Source organism: Falco rusticolus, chromosome 20 (genome assembly GCF_015220075.1).
Source record: "Falco rusticolus isolate bFalRus1 chromosome 20, bFalRus1.pri, whole genome shotgun sequence".
NCBI classification, from domain to species: domain Eukaryota; kingdom Metazoa; phylum Chordata; class Aves; order Falconiformes; family Falconidae; genus Falco; species Falco rusticolus.
In genome coordinates, this window is record NC_051206.1 from 6,127,293 (window position 1) to 6,144,797 (window position 17,505).

At 42.3% G+C, this 17,505-nt stretch overlaps 1 protein-coding gene and 1 long non-coding RNA gene across 2 annotated transcripts; one reads left to right on the top strand and one right to left on the bottom strand.

The window, feature by feature from the left end:
• Positions 1-270: 270 nt before the first annotated feature.
• On the bottom strand, positions 271-17,471 carry PLAT (plasminogen activator, tissue type). Its single transcript, XM_037371547.1, has 14 exons — positions 15,630-17,471; positions 10,045-10,146; positions 8,998-9,037; positions 8,453-8,584; positions 7,924-8,037; positions 7,408-7,582; positions 6,764-6,855; positions 6,328-6,502; positions 5,922-6,007; positions 5,326-5,521; positions 4,699-4,835; positions 4,463-4,603; positions 2,827-2,975; positions 271-1,966 (listed from the first exon to the last, which is right to left on the bottom strand). Exons 2-14 carry the CDS (start codon positions 10,123-10,125, stop codon positions 1,808-1,810), a joined length of 1,677 nt encoding a protein of 558 aa, XP_037227444.1. The 5' UTR covers positions 10,126-10,146; positions 15,630-17,471; the 3' UTR covers positions 271-1,807.
• Positions 1,867-2,367, top strand: LOC119140323. The gene is made up of 2 exons (XR_005101590.1): positions 1,867-1,983; positions 2,147-2,367. It is a non-coding gene; the product is annotated as an uncharacterized LOC119140323 (long non-coding RNA).
• Positions 17,472-17,505: the final 34 nt, after the last annotated feature.

A 17,505-nucleotide genomic window follows, 5' to 3' on the forward strand; every position in this document is an offset into this window, starting at 1 on the left:
TCAAGCCTAAATAATGTATTTCATAGACTCTTTGAATTGTGGAACAAAAGTTGCATTCCTGAGGAAATTTACCTGTGTTACTCATTGGAATGGTTTTGGTGTTCTACAGGCAGTAGTGAGTATTTGGCAGGCTTGCGAAGGCCAGGACAGTGAGGCACAGCAGCACTTGGAAATGGGTTTAGGGGAGGGGAATGGAAATTTGTCTTTTTCTCAGGGTTAATACCTAATAAAATTCAACTAACATCAACAAAAAATCACACCAAAAAAACCTGAGCTGTGACTCTTTTAATAAGCATCATGGGGGTTTTTTTTTTCCCCCTTCCACTGGCTGAAATACGGGACTCATTGCTGAAGCTAACTGGACTTACACCACCCTTTCTCTGAGGACATTAGAAAAGGTCTCTTGGAGGTCAGTTTCTAAGCTGGTAGCTAGAAAGACACAGACCGTTTGTAAAGTTGCCATTTACAAAACCCATTTGATAAAATAATGGACATCCTTACCAAATCTCTCTTCTGTACTTACTATATATAAGCTACTCTATTTGACTAGAGGCTGTGCTACTAGATCATGGGAGAGCTCCTTAAAATTAGAGTAAACATTTTCAGTTACAATGTTTTGAAATTTCCCAAATACAATAGACTAGTTTTCTAGCTACAGTGTCTGACTGATACTAAAGCTAAACTCCTTTTGTAGCCTCAGTGTTATTTTTTTCCTTTTGTAAAATGGTAGTCGTAGGTGCTTTCTCTTTATAAAACAATTGGACAAGAAAGAGTCTGTCAAAGCGGCTTAACTCTTAGGATGTGCATAAGTGCCACTTAGAGTGTTGTTTCTATGTGACTCTAAGTAATGCTTGATTATTAAGATTCTAGATCACGGTGGCTTGATTATACCTGTCCTGTCGTCTGTTAAAGGACAAATGCAGCCTTATGACATTTGACTTGATCTTTACCTGTGGATTTAAATCTATCAGGCGCCAAAACCTGCTGTCATTACACTTATCTGTTGTTCTGCCCTGCTGTGCTGAAGAGAGAGCTCTAGCTTTCATATGAGATGATAATGCATTGAAATCTAATAGTCAAAAACGTAACGTGTTGATTCTGTTGCAGAGAAAGCTGTTAAGATTTTTACCTATTCCACATTTGTTTAAATATTTAGTTCCTACCAGGAGGAGAAGCAAGTGGAGGACAGATAGTCCTAACAAGCACACCATCCTGGATTTGCTCAGAGTTTAAGTTCAGACTCAGTTAATTGGTTCCAAACTGAAGAAGTAGTATGTTAATATGGAAATAAGCATCCCATGCCTACAACTTTGCTGTTTCTATTGGAGTCAAGCTGAAATCAGCTTAAATAACCAAAATAAAAAGACAGAGCTCAAGCCTGACTGGAATGTATTCCAAATTTACAGCCAAATAAGAAGGAGGGAGGTGAAGTTTTCAGGAGATTAAATGTCCCCTTTGCCTTCAGTTCACACCCATTCCCAAAACAACATAGCTGTTCATGGAATGCATTATGTTCTCTCCTGGTTTATTCCCTGGGGCAAAAATTTATTTCTAATTGTACTCCTGTAATTTAATGCAAGAAGAAAGCTTGGGGATGTGAGGGGAAAGGTGTGTTAGCTTCTGATAACCTATAATAAGGATAGTAGTTTGAGAATGTTCCCTTCCCACACACTGCAGTTGGTCTTCCTCTTGTACTGGAAGTCATAAGCATCTGGACAAACAGAAAGCCCTGTTGGCATCCTTAAAGCACCCAGAAGGAAGCTGCAAGGGCATGGACACAAGACTGTGGATCATTCGCTGTTCTTTCTCAGCGTTTCATGTTGTCCTGAATCCAGTCAAGATAACGATTCACATTTGTATAAACGCCAGGTATGTCTTTGCGGCCACAGCCTATTCCCCAGCTGATGATTCCAATTAGATACATGCGATCATCCTTCATACAGACCAGAGGCCCTCCAGAGTCACCCTACAGAGAAGTAACAGGTTAGTAAAAATCTCCTTTTTTGTTTGTTTGGTTTTGTGTTGTTTTTACCCCCACTGGCTTTAGCGGTGCACTAGTGTCTATGGAAATGCCCTGTGCAGTATGCTTACAAATCAAGAGCTCTTAGTAACAGCATTTCCATATAAGCTACTTTTTGTGTTCCAGACTCCCTCAACACTTCTCTCATGAGGAAACCCTAAATATTCTTGACACTGAAGCATCTACCTTTGTATGGCACTCATTTATGAAATGTAGGTGAAATGTTGGTAAGAACAAAAAGGGGGATGCTGTTATTCAAGCTATAAAGATCCAGGGTGTTCTAAACTGCTATGTGTAATAGTAAAGCACAATTATTAAAAGAGCTGTTTTAATGGAAAGGATGTGAATTGAATATGTGCCCTCCTTATTTTTCACGTTAGAGCTGCTCATGCCATACCCTCTTTTGGCCTTTATTCTTTTCTCCACTTCCCAGTTAAGTGGCACCCCCTTCCTTTTACAGAACCTCCTGCTGAGTATTTTGCATGCTTACATAAGAGAAAAATACTAGGAAATGCTGCTGAGGTGGAATTTCCTGCTTACTTTTGTGCTACTTCCTGTATTTGGGATTTTCAGTCTGTGTTGTTCTGGTTTGCTTGATTAAATGTGGCCTACTTTCTCAGCTATGAGGGACAGGGGGAGAAAAAAGGAAGAGGAGCCAGTGGTTTTTTTTCTGTTCAAATAAAGTCTACTAAAACTTCTATGTAGCCAAATGCAGAACTACTTTAAAGTATTTTCTGAAGCTTTTTGATTAGTCCAAACTGTCAAGGATAGACCTAAAAAGAAGAGAGGAAGGGAATTGGGTTTACCTTGCAGGCATCATCAAGGTGTCTGGTGTCTCCTGCACATAACATATTGTCTGTAACTGTTCGGTTGTCTAGATGCTGTGTTGTGCACCGACTGGCTGGAAAAAGTCTGACATGGCCTTCCTTCAGGTGCTCTGAATAGAATGGAGAAACTGGAAGAAAACCAGCAATATAAATACATATATATGTCTGTGTATGTGTATACAGATTTTTAAATTTTTTTTTATTGCAGTTCAGTTTCTCTAGTTTAGGGGAGAGTACACCGAATAGCTGGGTGGAGGTGGGGGTGGCTGAACAAATATTTCCTTGCCAAAGGGTCTTTTTTAATTCTCGGGGTTTCTGCTTTGCTAGTGAGAACACCTTAAATCTACTTGAGAGACTATTGCTGCTTTAGCATGCTGAAATGCTAAATAGGTTTTTGTAGGCTTGAAATTAAAGACTGCTGAGTTTCTTGATTGGGTAAGTAGCCTTTGCACAGTTAAATCAACCAAGATGAAGTCACAGGAAGTGCCTATGAGAATCACTCACTGCATGAAACAAGAGCCTGACATTTTATTATTAGACTTGTGTCAACAAAAATCAGATTCCTTGTACGCAATACTGACTAACTGGATAGGAATGTATACTCATGTTATGTTGGAATGGGAGGGATTTTTGGGGGGGGGAGATGGGGTGGGTGGGCAGTGTTCGTTTTATTCTTCCGCATAGCTGCAATTGCACAAAGCTGAAAGTAGGCAGGTTTTGTTCTTTTTTTGTTTGTTTTTCTGACATTTGTTTTTCAGTCTAGTTCTGAATTATAGTTGCAGCATCCTTTCCCTCTCAAAGAATTTATCCTGTACTCACTGTAAGCAGTGCTGAGAACTAGCTTTAAAAGCACTGTAAAAACAGTTCATGACATGCTTATATTTTACATCTTCCAAGTCTGCTCCAAAGTCCCTATGGGTTCCAGTCATGATTAGGTCTTGTTATGATGGGTGCTTCACAGTCTCTGTCTCAAAGTTTACAAGTTAGAGAATAAAAAGAAATTAGTAGAAAGTGCCAGTAAAATAAGAGCTGGGGTTTTTTTGTTTGCTTTAAATACAGGTCAGCCTGTGTATACTTCCAGGCAAGTTTTATTCCTGTTTGTTGTAGCTCACTTTAAAAGCCATTTAGCCAGCCTTTTCTTATATATCTGAGATTGCTATTGCTTTAGCTTTTTTTTTTTTTTGCTAATCACTGCACAGCCAGTGTATCTTTTAGAATAATGCAACTACCTGCAACTGTGTAGTATATCAAATCTTGACAGAAATGTGTTTCTGTCAGTGACAATGTCTAAATGTACTCAGTACAGCAGAAACATGGCAAACCTGATTGTACATTTTCTGTCTTTCCTACCTCATCCATTGTGCCATTTTTTGTGTTTCTACTATTGGAGAGTATCAAGACAGGCTTTATTAGTGCATGCAGCTGACAGAAACCAGACAAATTAAATAATTTACAGAAAAGCTTATTTTTGTCTATCTCCCACTTACGCATATGTTTTATAGTGCTGATATAAGCCTGTATAATAATTTAGGGAGTCACACATTAAGCAATGCTAAAATCTTAAATTCTTTGAGGGCAGGGGACCCAAACTTTGAACATAGTATCTTCTACTTACATTCTTCATTTCTGCCATAGCCAGAGATCTCACATTCAGTCCAGTCAGGCAACTGCAGTTCTGGTGCTGGGAGGCAGGCAGCACGGACAGTGTCTGTTTCAATAGCGCAGTCTTCTGTATCTGAGTTCAACTGCAACAGAGCTGAAGACAGGGAAAAAAAAATAATCTCCACTTCATTAACTGCAAATCTGAGCCAACCGTGACCTTTCCAGTCTTGAAGTCAGAAAAGTTCTTACCAATATCATTGTTGAAATTTTCTGAGTCAAATCTCTGATGCACAGTGTAGTTCTTCACTTGAAACTTTTGTTCATTTTCCTCGGGAGTTGCTCGGGAAGTCCTACCCAGCACAATCTTCAGCTGGTTTGCACTAAAGCTGAAGAACAAGAGTCTTGCTTTCTTCCCCTGTTAACTGGAGTGGACTGCTCCCTTGAAGATGTACTGTTGGAGCTTCTCTTTTCTTATTTTAGCACTATTTAGTGCATTACCCAGGCAGTTTAACTTAAAGTGTCCTGTTTGCCTTCGGTTTTGCACTAACTGCTTACAACCACCAATGGCAAAGATCCTCTGCCAGCCCCTAGCTGTTCCCAAGTTTCACACGGCTCTGCATCTCTATTGACATCTTTGCTCTTCAGCTATTTGATATTCTGCTGTGGTACCTTAAAGCCCTGCTGCTAGTTTGTCCAATAAATGCCTGTCTGTAATTCTCAGCACAATTAACTCCATAATCTCCAGTGCAGAACGACTTACTGGGATAAAAAGCTTTTTCTTCCCCAAGTCTTTTACCCTTTCAGTAAACTGGCTATACTGGATGCTTTAATTTTCCAGATTTTTTTCCCCCAGACAGTACTGAATTCTCAACTTACCCTTCCTCAAAACAGTGAGCAGCTGACAAAACCCAGCAGGAGCTGATCAGAATTCCTCCACAGAGGAAGTGCTCTCCAGGTGCTCGGCGATACTTCACAAAGATGGCAGCTTGCCATGGGTGAGCTGCAATGTCTGCGTAGGAGCCACCTTTAATCCTGTACTGGTGGACTCTGCGCCGCCGTAAGCCACAGGCGGCTGTGGATGACAAACCCAGAAACAGGCTTCTTGTTCAGGCACTCTAGCTTTGAGTTTGGGTTAAGAGCCTGTTGTCTGTGCGTGTTGAGGCAGCCTGGCTCAAACTGCTTAGTATCTGACTCATTCCTGTTTCCTAGGAAACTTGTACTCTGATTTGAAAAATACAGTAAGGAAACCCTGCCTTTTCTGTTCTCCATTTCTGCAGTCTTCCCTTCTGGCAGAGAAAAGGGCACTTCTGTGAGAGTGGAGCCACAGAATCTGTTTCTACTCCAAAAAGCTTCCTCCCCCCCCGCCCCCCCAGCTCTTACTTTACTATAAGAGGCTTGACTTTAATGCAAATGACATACAGAACACTAACACCTCAAAGAAGGAGAAGAATTAGGAGTGCTAGGATCCTTACAGCAAGTAGGCACATCGCAGTACTCCCATGTGAGCTGATTTCCTTTCAGTACATGGCACCAGGGCTTGCTGTCATTGTCAGGATTCCTGCAGCACAGGAAAGAGAAGAACCATTTGTATTATCAGATCTGCAGGGAGTTTGGAGAGACCTGAGGGTGGCAGACTGTGACCTGAGTGTACTCTTAGATATTTCTAGAGATACAGAGGGCCCTTGGGGCACGTAGTCTCCTGTCAGAGAAGCATAGATAGGTCGAGTGGAATAAAATTACTATTGTTAGTGAGCTTCATTCCCAGCAGTAATATATTTCCTGAGCTTTAATAACCCATGTAAAAGACTAGAGCCCTACCTCAAGGGTATCACAAGGAAGTTTTGTGGGATTTTTTTAACTTTATAACTGGCTACATACCGGCAGAAATTGTGACTTCCAAGGCCCAGCTGGTAAGCATCTCTTCTCCAAGCAGTATATAACTTGTTGATAAGGATTCGAGAATTCCACCTCAAACAGGTAGCTCCAGAACTGGTAACACTGTGGCTGCCTCGGTAATCTGTGCCTCTTCCAGATTTGCAGTTGACGTTCCCAACTGCAATAAGAAAGCTGCACATTAACCGACGGGTGTAAACCTGTCAGTTCTTCCTAACTACTGTGATTTCTGTCAAGTCATCTATATATTAGCTATACTTATCTCAGTTTCTTGGTGTCGTAAATATTGAAAGCTTAAGCATGATTTAATGTGAGTCTCAGCTTTTCAGGCTACAGAAATAGCACAATTCCACAGAGAACCTTCATATATGCAGTGAATCATGGAAGCTCTGAAGTCCATTCCCTATCCCCCTGCATGTACCTTTTGAACAGGAGGGCACACCGCAGTGTTCCCAGGTGTACTTTCCCCCTTTATAGATATAGCACCAAGGTCTGGAATCCTCATCTGGGTTTCTGAAAGAGTTATGACATTATGCATCATTATAAAGCTATTGTTATTAGTCCCATGTCTGCCATTTAGTCTGGTAACTTAATCCTGCACTGCAGTGAAGACATGGACTGAACTACCACAAGTTGTCTGGATTCTTAATTTAATTTTAAAATTGTGGAGTAAATGGAGGTGAGGATGTAGCTAGCGGGAGTGGACAGCTTCTTTGTGCAGTTTAGTTCATCTACATTCCTGTATTTCTAGAGTTTTGAGCAGGATCTGGAGCTGCAGGAAACTGGTTTACAAAGAGAGTTTTAGGCACCGAGAAGGGACAAGGGAAAGACTATGACATGAGAGATGTACGTATTTTTCAATCTGTCATGAGCATCCAGTCTAGATAGATCTGAAGTTCAGATATGTCTACGGAAGTCGCAATTGCTACTCATGGGCTATGCTGTATTTGCGCCTGTGCAGAGTCATCTCTGCTTGGTATTAGACTGTTGAAAACAGCTGTTCTTTTGCTCTGAGCTCTTAGAATGGGCTGATTCCTGTGGCTCGGCATGCCATCAGCCCCTCACCTGCAGTAGTTGTGGTTGCCCAGTCCCAGCTCAGCAGCATCCTGTCTTTGACCGCTGTACACCCGGTCCATCAAGCCATTGCTATTCCAATTTAAACATTCAGTTCTGCTCTCTGTCATGCTCCATGTACCCCTGTATGTTACTCCAGCATCTTTGTAGCACTTAACTTCAGTATCTGAACAAAAGGGAACAAAATGTTACTATAAGGACAGTATCCCAAGCTCAGCTTTCCCAGTCGGTTCTGCTTAAACTTGACTCCCGTATGTCTTGTCTAGAAAATGCCTTGCCAGGCAGACTGAAAGTACATACGAAGGTCTTCAGCTCCAAAATTCAGTTTCATTAAGAGACACTGAGAACAGCCCAGATGTCCTTAAAAGCTCTTTGTAGTATTAGCTTTAGAATAAAAAGAGGTAACTTAACAAAGAGCCTAGTATACAGCAGCAGCTTCTTCATCCTTCTGCACTGCATAGCTAAAACTGGTAGCATTGTTCACAATAACTGACACAGTATACTTGCCTATTTCACACTGCTTCCCAGAGAAACCGTGGAGGCACTGGCAGATGAAGAGCTGTGGGGAATAATATGCCTGTGAACACTGGCCTCCATTGTAGCAGTTATTTCTAGTGCAGGCTGTGGAATAAGTGAAAGCCAGGAAATACTGTTAGATTTCACGGAAGTAAGAAGGTGGTAATGTATACCCATCTTTCCTCTCCTGTCAATCTCCTTTGACCCGTTATATTTTTCCCTGCCTACCTGTTAATGTCATGTGCTTACAGTCTTTTCCTGCAGCGTTTACACTCTTCCTTTGCTCCTTTCCCTCAACATACACTGTTAGGAGCCTTCCTCAGCTCCCTAAGCAGCTGCCCACTCCTGCTTAGTCCTGCCCAAGTTGGTATATGTTAGTATTTTCATTTCTATCTATTCTATTTCAAGCTGAATTTTCTGTGTGGTAACTCCTTCCCTGTCGGTGGACTTCTTCAGGATGATTAGATGGGCGATTTCTCATCCCCAGTGATGTCTTTCTCTTTTTCTTCTTCATACTCACCTCTAACAGGCACAGTGTGGCAGCGACTCTGACCACTGTTGCACCTACAGTATTCTGTTCTGCTGCCTGAAAGCCTCAGCCAGGTCTCCCTGTGGTGGTAAATTTCTCCAGATGAATTGTCTGTGCAAATGTCTGTAATTGGAGAAAAGAAATCCTCTTTTAGAGATTCAGGGAAGAGACCTGGCTAGGCAAAAGAACTCCCTTCTCTTTCCAGAAGAGTATCAATCGTAAGAGCATCTGTCTAGCAGGCTGCCCTTTTTCCTTCTCAGGCAATCGTCCTGTCTCTCTCACTGCTGTGTTGCTGGATGTACTGTTGCAATATTGACCGACTTCTTTTTCTTTGAAGGAGAGCAGAGGGAGGGGAGAGGAAAACTTTGGTCTTTGAGCTGTGGATGGTATTAACAGTCTGGTATTTTGTCTTCTGAATATCTCATCCAGATAACCATGACAAACAGCTTTTAGGTTCTGTTCCCTCAGCATCATCTGCTTTCCCCTCCTGTACTCATAAAGCTCCAGGTAACACGGTTGTAGTTTGCCTGGCTTACCTCTAGATCTGGCTCCCCGTTTGAAACGCATGCGTAAGCCCTGCAAGCAAAGAAGGTTAATTCTGTGAGTAACTGCTCTCTTAAGAAAACTGAGAGAAAAAGTGTTTCCAAAGAGCTAGTCCTCTTCTTAAGGTCTTGTAAATCAGGGGAGCTCTAAGCAACTTGTCAGACAGTACAGTGAAAAGTGCCTTTAGTACCTCAGCATGGGTACTGAGAATTGTAAATCCAGTCATCAGAGGTTACCAGGTGATTGCTTGTCATCTGAGTGACGTGAACTGGAGATGTGCTGTCCTCACATGGTGCGTGAAGTGATTATGTGCTCTTGGGGCATCGCACATGCTCACTAAGGCTTATCAGCTTTCTGATATTTGAAGGAGATTCAAGAAAATAATTTCCGAATAAGTAAATACAAACAAGCAGTTATTTTTGCTTGTTTACATGCAGTTTCCCCATAAGCCTTTGTAGCTTGATTACCTTTGAGAGAGATGTCTCCTGCAGCCAAATAAATAAAATATTTTGGATAGGGTTGTAAGGAAGAAACCAATTTAGAAAGCTTTTTTTATTAGGCCATAAAAGAAAGCATAACGTAAAAAGCAAGAGGAAGGCTGGGATAGAATTTGTTTGAGAGACTAAACATTTTAGAATTGTGCAGGGTTTCCTCAAGCCTGTGCAGTGTGAGATATAAAGTGCAGGGACATGGGAACCATTGATGTACAGTTGTGAGAGTAATGATGAAGGTGATGACAATAGAAAGAAAATTAAAGGGTGATCACAATGGAACTCTTACTGACAGTGAAAGGCGACAGTGAACAGATGTGCCAAGAAGATTTGGAGATGACTTGCTTACTGAAATGAAAACCAGCCAGGACAACACATTACTGGAAATCACAGCTCAGAGGTATACTTTGTAAGGTTTTTCCTTCCCCTAATTTATAGTAATATGACCAGATTATCCTGTGACATAGACAGCTGGAGTCGATGGTGAGGAAGTGCTGCTGAAAACTCAGGAGGATGGCAAGACATTATTGGATGCATTAGCCTGCTTACCTGGCACTGAGCAGCCGCGATTGCTCCCACCAACAGGAGGAAACATGGGAGTTTGCCTTCCATTCTGAGTGCTTTCCACATCACCTCCAAACCTCAAGTGATCTATAGAGACAGAAGAAAAAATAAGATGTTGAACAAAGACATTTTAAAGTGTGAGTGGAGTTCAAGGTCTTAAGTTTAAATACAGGCTTTAAATTAAGAAAATTATTTTTACATTAAAACACACTTCCTACTCCGCAGTTCTCTGCCATCTGGTCTAGCTGTCCTGGTGTTCCTGGACAGGGGAAACTTCAGGCTGGACCCAGATGTTCTTTTACTTGATAAACTTAGCCATGCAACAAGCTAAAGCACACAATTTTAGGTCTGGTAGAAACTCAGACACTGTTTTCTGGGGAATAACACTGGCAGAAGTAAATTCTAAGTCCTTTTTCCTAAGGTTGCTGGAAGCCAACAGTATCATGTGCGTTATTCAGGGAGATTGACTTGTCTAATGAAGGAATGTAATGCTGATTGGAAAATATTAATTGAGAGTCAGGTCATTGAGGCCTACCTAAGAGATCTCTAGCAGGGGCTCAAAAATCTGCTGAAGGATCAGTCTGGGATAATGGTGGTTTAAGAGGATTTGCACTTTCTGCACAGGCTGCTTCTCTGGGTGACAGTGAGGGCTTCTCCCTTAGGTGGAGGATGCATCAGCAAGAAGACTTTGGTTTATGACAGGAGGGCATAGCACTACTATGTCTTTGGTTTTCAGGATTTCTACAGCTTCTCCCCAGCTAAGCTTTTAGTTTCTACTATTGTCATTTAGCTTTTGCTAAAAAGGGAGGGCACGGCAATTGGCTGGCAAGCTAGCTTTTGGTCTGGTGTTCTATTTTATTCGTTGCAGCATCTTCCCATGTGTCACTTCTGTGCAGTCACAATGACTTCTTATTCCCACTGATCCCTTCAGCAACTTTACACTTCAGATAAAGCCCTCTTCTGTCTCACAGCAAGAGTTTCTGCTTCCTCCAGACTGATTTACATAGTCTGTCTCCTACGGTAGTATTGGGAGAGAACCTCCAATGATCTCCTGTGGGAAATCGCTGGCTGGTATGGTGTGGTTGGGGTTAAGGATGAATCTGGATTTCTGCCCCCATTTATCTAATTCACTTTGAAAATCTACTTATCTCTTCACTCATCAGAGGTTAATTTCCTACCTGGTGAAATTGCTGCTCAGACCTGGCCACAGACAGCTACAGGAAGGACATTTGGTTACTGTGACCCATCTGTATTTCTTCCTACTGTAGCAAAATTTATTTCTGTCTGGCCTTGAACAGGCAAGTTTCTTCACAGAACTGTGAATTTAGATTTCTGTAGCCATTGAGTGCAGCAAGATGTGCTACCATCTTGTGCCCTAGTTTCCCCTCCCCCAGTTTGCTTCCTGACAAAGAAGGAAAAATTATTTCTTCCACCAGAGTGCCTTGTATAGGCACTGACTGGTTTAGGGCAGCTGCTGGGCAGAGAGAAAATTCTAAGCAGCAGCAGGTGTGCTCATAACACAGTGCAGCCTCGAGGACATACAAAACTTAATGCTGAAATTAAGCAACATGTTTTTTTTCACGGGCTGCACTACATGCCATTTTCTAATCTCATCCTAGTACCAGAAAAATATGCTGGATGTGACGGGCAAAGGCAATGAAGGGCTTTCTGAGGTGGTCTGTTGCCTATGAAGGCAAGGTGCTTTGCTGTGGATGTCTGGTTCCCCTGTTAATCCCTGTAGGAAAAATTCCCAAGAAGATGTATATTGCCCATTTCTTTATCTTGGTGACCTTGCAGTAACTATAAAAGATCAGGCAAGTGTTATGTATGTAAAAGAACTCCAGTAAAGCCTGCATGAGTTTGGTAGTTAGCAAAGTTCTGTTGTATATTTAGAAACAATGCTGAAGTTGAGGACTTTGAATGAGGATTTACTGCTACACTAAGGAGGAGGTTGTTGTTCATAACAAAACTTCAATCAGTAACATAGAATCAAATGAGTATATGGTATCAGAAGTTTAGAAACTTTTAGTGCCTATGGGACTTCTTGGAAACGTGTCATTAAATAGCAAGGTCCAATACATCTATTAAAAACTGGGAAGGTATTGCTGATTTTCACAGTTGAGTAATAGCTTTGAAGGACTGGAGTTGTCATTATTATGTAATCTGAACTCTTACAATAAGGCAAATAACTTTATCACAGGTTTTCTGACTTGAACCCATGATTTTCTTCCTAAAATTAATAATTACTCCTACATGCAGTAATAGTAGCTCTTTTTTACAATTGAACAAGACTTAAGCAGTCACCAGTGTGAACAGATTTAGCTTGATCCTCTGTACTAACCAAGACTGCTACAGCAGTCAGTCTAGTTGTCTGAGATGATGAATCACTTCATACAAAAGTATGAAGTAGGTGGGAACCCTCCTGCTTTGAACAAATCCAGCACCAGAGGTCCTTTTTCTCTCTTCCTTTAAAAATATTATACCTCCTATATAAACCATGAGCTGGGAGTGAGGTAGAGTAGCAGGCAAGAAGATGTAATTTCATTCCCAATCTCTATTACTCTGCAATTCCAGTGCTTTGAAATAAATCAGGCACTGTCCCCCACACGATCAGCTTTTTATTATCTACATTATGCAATCCCTGAGCAAGTAGAAAGATAACTTAATTATTTAGGAAAACTACTACTACCAGAAATTAGGAGCTCAAACGCTGTTTATATAATAAAGCTGGAGAAGGCAGCTGGGTAATAGCTGGTGAAACTGGAGTATGACCGACGAAGGAGTCATAAATTAGGATTCAAGGCTATAAAAAGGGAGCTTGTTTGTGGGTTTTGTTTGTTTGTTTGGTGTTTGGATTGTTGGTTTGGGTTTTTTTTTTTTAAGATTTGTTCAAAGAAAAAGCAAAAGGCATAAATATTCCAGTCTCTGAAGCAGAACTACAGCACGATAGTTTAGGCTGTGATTTTTCATCATTAGACTGCACAAAGAGGAGACTTAAGTTGCAAGTCAGACTAAAAGGATTCACAGAAACAGCTTCCAAGAGCCTTAGTTACTCCAGGTCTTCTCTTTAGGTCATGTCTTGATGATGAGATCCATGTAATTAAGAGAATCTTTCAAGGATTTGTATTAGTATGCAGAATTTGTAGTATACTTTATATACTTTCAAGCCCCTTCTCACCTCTTAGGAAGCATTTTGCATTATATAGGAAGCCTTTTTAAAAGCTGTAAGGGTGATTTCCAAATAGGCATTGGCTTCAGTTGAATCTGAGCTAAATCAGCAGCGTTTCCAAAGCTGAAGCGGATGATCTAAACCGCTACCTGGAGTCACTTGGTTGCTGCTGTAACCCTGCATTACATTATCTTCACTCCCTGCAGCTGGAGCCCCTTGCTGGAGCTATGCAGGCTTGTGTTCTCAATCCCACTGTGGCAGGGTTTCAACTTGTTAATTGCTAGTACCACTGGTCATCTTTGTTGCTGTCTATGGAGAAGGCTTGAAGTTCTTACTGACAGCTTTAAGAAATGAGATTCTGTGAGCTAAGACCTTGTTAAGGAAAGGTTCATTCAGCGAAGCTACTTATCTGAGTTTAGCTGCTTTTTTGGAATTTCTGTCTGGGAAGCACCGTGAAGAACTGTTGAGACCTCATTTCTGAGGTAACTGCTAAGATGCCCCAAAAACAACTAGTGAAATCTGATCTCGTGTGTGTGAGGACAGAGTGGTAAATCTGGCCTAATTAATATCTTGGAGGAAGTCCTAGCTGCCTGAAACCAGCAGGGACCTATAGCTAGGTTTGAAGAGGGAGTGGGAAACATCTTGTAAATTAAAAAAAAAACAACCAAAAATTTCAGTCTTTGAGACTGACATGAAAGGAGGCATCCCTATTTAGAAAGCATCTGCATGGTTTAATCAAGTTTATGGTTATTAATCAAGCTTACCCCACACAGTCTGCTATACAAGATCATCCTGGTCTTACACAGCACCTAGTTACACTGTAGAATGTGGCCACTGTAGAATGTGATAGACAGTCTAAAGTTGTCTTGCATTGCATGCCACATCCTTTCTTCCACTTGCACTTCAGGCTAGCTTATCTTGTAATGCTGTAGCATGTCCCCCCTCCCCTCCCTCCTGCCATGGTGGGGATGCTTGTCCATCTTTTGGTGGCTGCTGTCCCACTATGCACGGAAAACTGGTAGCAGCTGTTGCCAGATGTTTGTTTTCAGTTCAGGAAAGGTACAGCTTAGTCCAGTCAATTGGAATGTTCCAAATGATAAGACCTATCAAACTGAAACCATGCAGTTTGAAAAATACCATGTTTACAAGACTCCAAGCAGAAACCTGCAAGCAATGTGCTTTCTAGAAAGGCTCTCCTAAACAGTTTGTGCCTTCTGCTCTCACCCTTTGCTTCCTCTCTGATCAAAAATACTCTAGCAATAAGCCAGAGGCACAGATGTGGTGTTCTGACATTTTGATTCTACACTTTCAGGTACATTAAGACATAAAGATATACGACACCCTAAATTGATCTCTCTTTGCTTAAGCAGCAGCAGGAATACTTTAAATTCCACTTATTAATTTATTATTAATAGCAGCTCTTCTAAGCAGTAAGAGTGTGAATATTATCTTATCAATGTGGAATAGGACCTAGAAAAGGGATGTATCTTATCAAGGTCAAACAAAAAATCATTAATAGAAAGAAATTAAAAGTAGCTCTCCTCCCCCAACCCTGTGTGCCTCCCCATAAACTAGTATGTCTATTCCAGAATACTGTGATTCTGAATCTGTAGCATTAATAGCTTTCTTGCTGATGAACAGCTATCTTGATCTAGCTTGAGCAAAAGACTACAGATCCTTGCTCCCTTTTCCTGCCTTCTGAAGAAAGTGCTTCTGTATCCCTTTTCTAAAGTGAACAGATGAACATCAGACTTGTACTATTGGTCTTTAAAATATACCTCTGCTTTTGGGGAAATAATTAAAAAAAAACCAAACAAACAAACCCCTAAGATTTGGTAGTCTTCAAAAGCACTGGAGAAAGTGGATATTTCAAACTCTGGCTTCATTTTGGGAATAATTCTCAATATTTCCTGTGGTTTTGGTCACATTTGAAAGGAAGCATTTAGGGAGAACCGAAGACAACCCACCCTCCTCCTCTTTTGTCCTTCCATTATCCTGGTTGGGAGCCTGGGGTGAAAGGCATAGTCATCTCCTCCCAGGAAGACTATAAATTATCCTTTCACAGCTTGCGTTCTGGATCTCTTCTTATCATCAAGATATTTTCCCGTAACTCTCTGCTTTAAGTTCTTTTGCTAAAGTTCTTTGTGCAGGAGACTCCTCCCTGCCTGAGGCTCTCAGTCTTTACCCTGGAACAGCTGAAGCTTTCTTGAAACAACTGAAAGCTGGCAGCTTTACCCAGCATTATGAAACTCTTCGAAAGCTGAAAGGCAATAGCTCAAGTTAGTTAACTACTATGCTGCTTCAGTGGGATTTATTAAATAATATTTAATAGTACTTAATGACATGCCATTGGTGTTGAAAATGGGAAATGCACCTTTTGAAACAAGTCAATAGTACCTACCTTTTTGCTTTTTCTCTTCTGTATTCTGCTGATTATTTCCTTTGCAGACCAGTCTGCTTTTGTGTTTTCTGCGTCTCTGCTCTGATCTCTCTGAACAGCTCCTGTCCTACTTAAAACTCCACTCCAGGGGGTGGAGACTCTAGACGGACGAAGGGCGTGTTTTCCCCCACCCCCACCCCTGCAAGAGGATCTGGGGATGATCCAGGGCAGGGTGGCTTGTGTCTGGAGTATTAGGGAGCCAGTCTGTGTGGGACCGGAGGCAAGTTTGCTTGCTGAAGTGAGCGGGGCATGCTGGATTTTACAGCCGGTTTGTTTTGTTCTTTCTCTCTTCCGTCAGAGTCGTCTTAGTCTTCAAAAGACTTGTTCCCCATCAACACCTTGTTTCAGTGACAGTAAGAATAGTATGCATCCCTTAGGATGAACTGTCCTATCATGCTTCTAGGAGTGTGAGGGGGGGGCCCAAGTGTAACTTGCCCAGGCAGTGCCCTAAGTGAATGCACAGGTGTGTTATTTCTTACATGACCAGAAGTCTGCGATCTGTGGACTTAGTCCCAGTGCTGAGAAACTCCTGTTTCAAGCAGTAGTGCAGTGTACTGTGCTCTGAATGGCATCCATTGAGAATCTTTGACAGAAAGACCCTGACCTGTATGTGGAGCAAAGCATGCAGTGAACAGTGTTGCTGGGAGAAGAAATGGTCAAAAGAGCTCTCACGTTAAGTGGGGACAAGGAGCAAAACTTCTAAGGGTCCTTAGACAGGACTAGCATGTTGAGGACCAAAGAGTGAAATGCTTGCTGATACTGTCTGTCATAGAAAATGAAGACCTACTCACCAGGGTGTAGTCACAAAATACCTGGTTATCAAAGTGTGACAGACAAATCTGAAGGATTTCTTCAAAATCTGCAAAACTGTCAGTGATGCAATTGTTACAGTACTGGATGTGTCCTAACTTAAAAACTGATTCACTACAAGTCGGGTTCCTGACAGAGTTAATGTAAGCGCAGCCATCTTCAAGAAGTAGCTGCAGAGTCCTCAGCTGGGAAGCACAGCAACAGCTATTTTGCATATTGGCAAAGATGAAACGCTGGTCACTGAATATTTAGCTCTTTTCTGTATGGAAATCTACATCAACATTATCACATCTGAGAGTCACAGTGCTGGTGGTAACATCACTGCCATAAATATCATTTAAGGGCAGCTGCATCTGACTGTTCCCAGTTGTTGAGACCAAGATAACTGGACACCGCTGAGTGAGCAGGGGCAAATTCACGTTGTTTTTAAAGATAACAGCTATTTGCTACCAGCCCTCTAGATTAAGGAGGCTAACAAAGTAACAGCCATGGGAGAAGATTTCTGACGCTGTTATTCCCTGGCTTTTCACAGCTTAGGGGCAGCTATACATGTCTAGAGGGCGTGGTGTGGGTGCCAGTTGTAGCATTTAAGGTATTTTAGGGAAGCCAGCAAGAATAGCGTCTCCTCTCTCAAGCACTATCTACGGGCTTACCCGCCAGCTGATCCTGCCTCTGGACAGAGCTCGGCAGGGCCGTTAGCGTTAGCGATGAGCTGTGTCATGGTGGCGTCCTGCGGCCGGCCCGCACCCCCGGCAGGATGCCTCGAGGCCGGGGGGGCGGCGGGCCCGGGGCGCGGCGTCACGGCCCCTAACGCCGGCTAGCCCAGGCAGGCAGCAGCTAAACCCGGCGCAGCGCACCGGCGGCGCTTTGGCGGCGAGGCGGGGAGCCGAGACCAGCAGCACGTTCGGTACGATCAGAGCATTTTAAAGCGGCTGCGGGCAGCAGGCAGACGCGCTGCCGGTTTACCTAGCCGCCCGCGAACTCTCCTCCCAGCCCAAGGCCCCGGTTCCGGGAGCGGTGGCGGCCC

Bases quoted from the DNA above. Each gene is read 5' to 3' on its own strand.
- PLAT (XM_037371547.1), bottom strand. From the start codon at position 10,125: ATGTGGAAAGCACTCAGAATGGAAGGCAAACTCCCATGTTTCCTCCTG. The intron at 9,038-10,044 runs GTAAGCAGGCTA...CTTTGCTTGCAG, and splicing joins TCGCGGCTGCTCAGTGCCAG to GGCTTACGCATGCGTTTCAA. The intron at 5,522-5,921 runs GTAAGGATCCTA...TGTCATCCACAG, and splicing joins CTGCGATGTGCCTACTTGCT to CCGCCTGTGGCTTACGGCGG.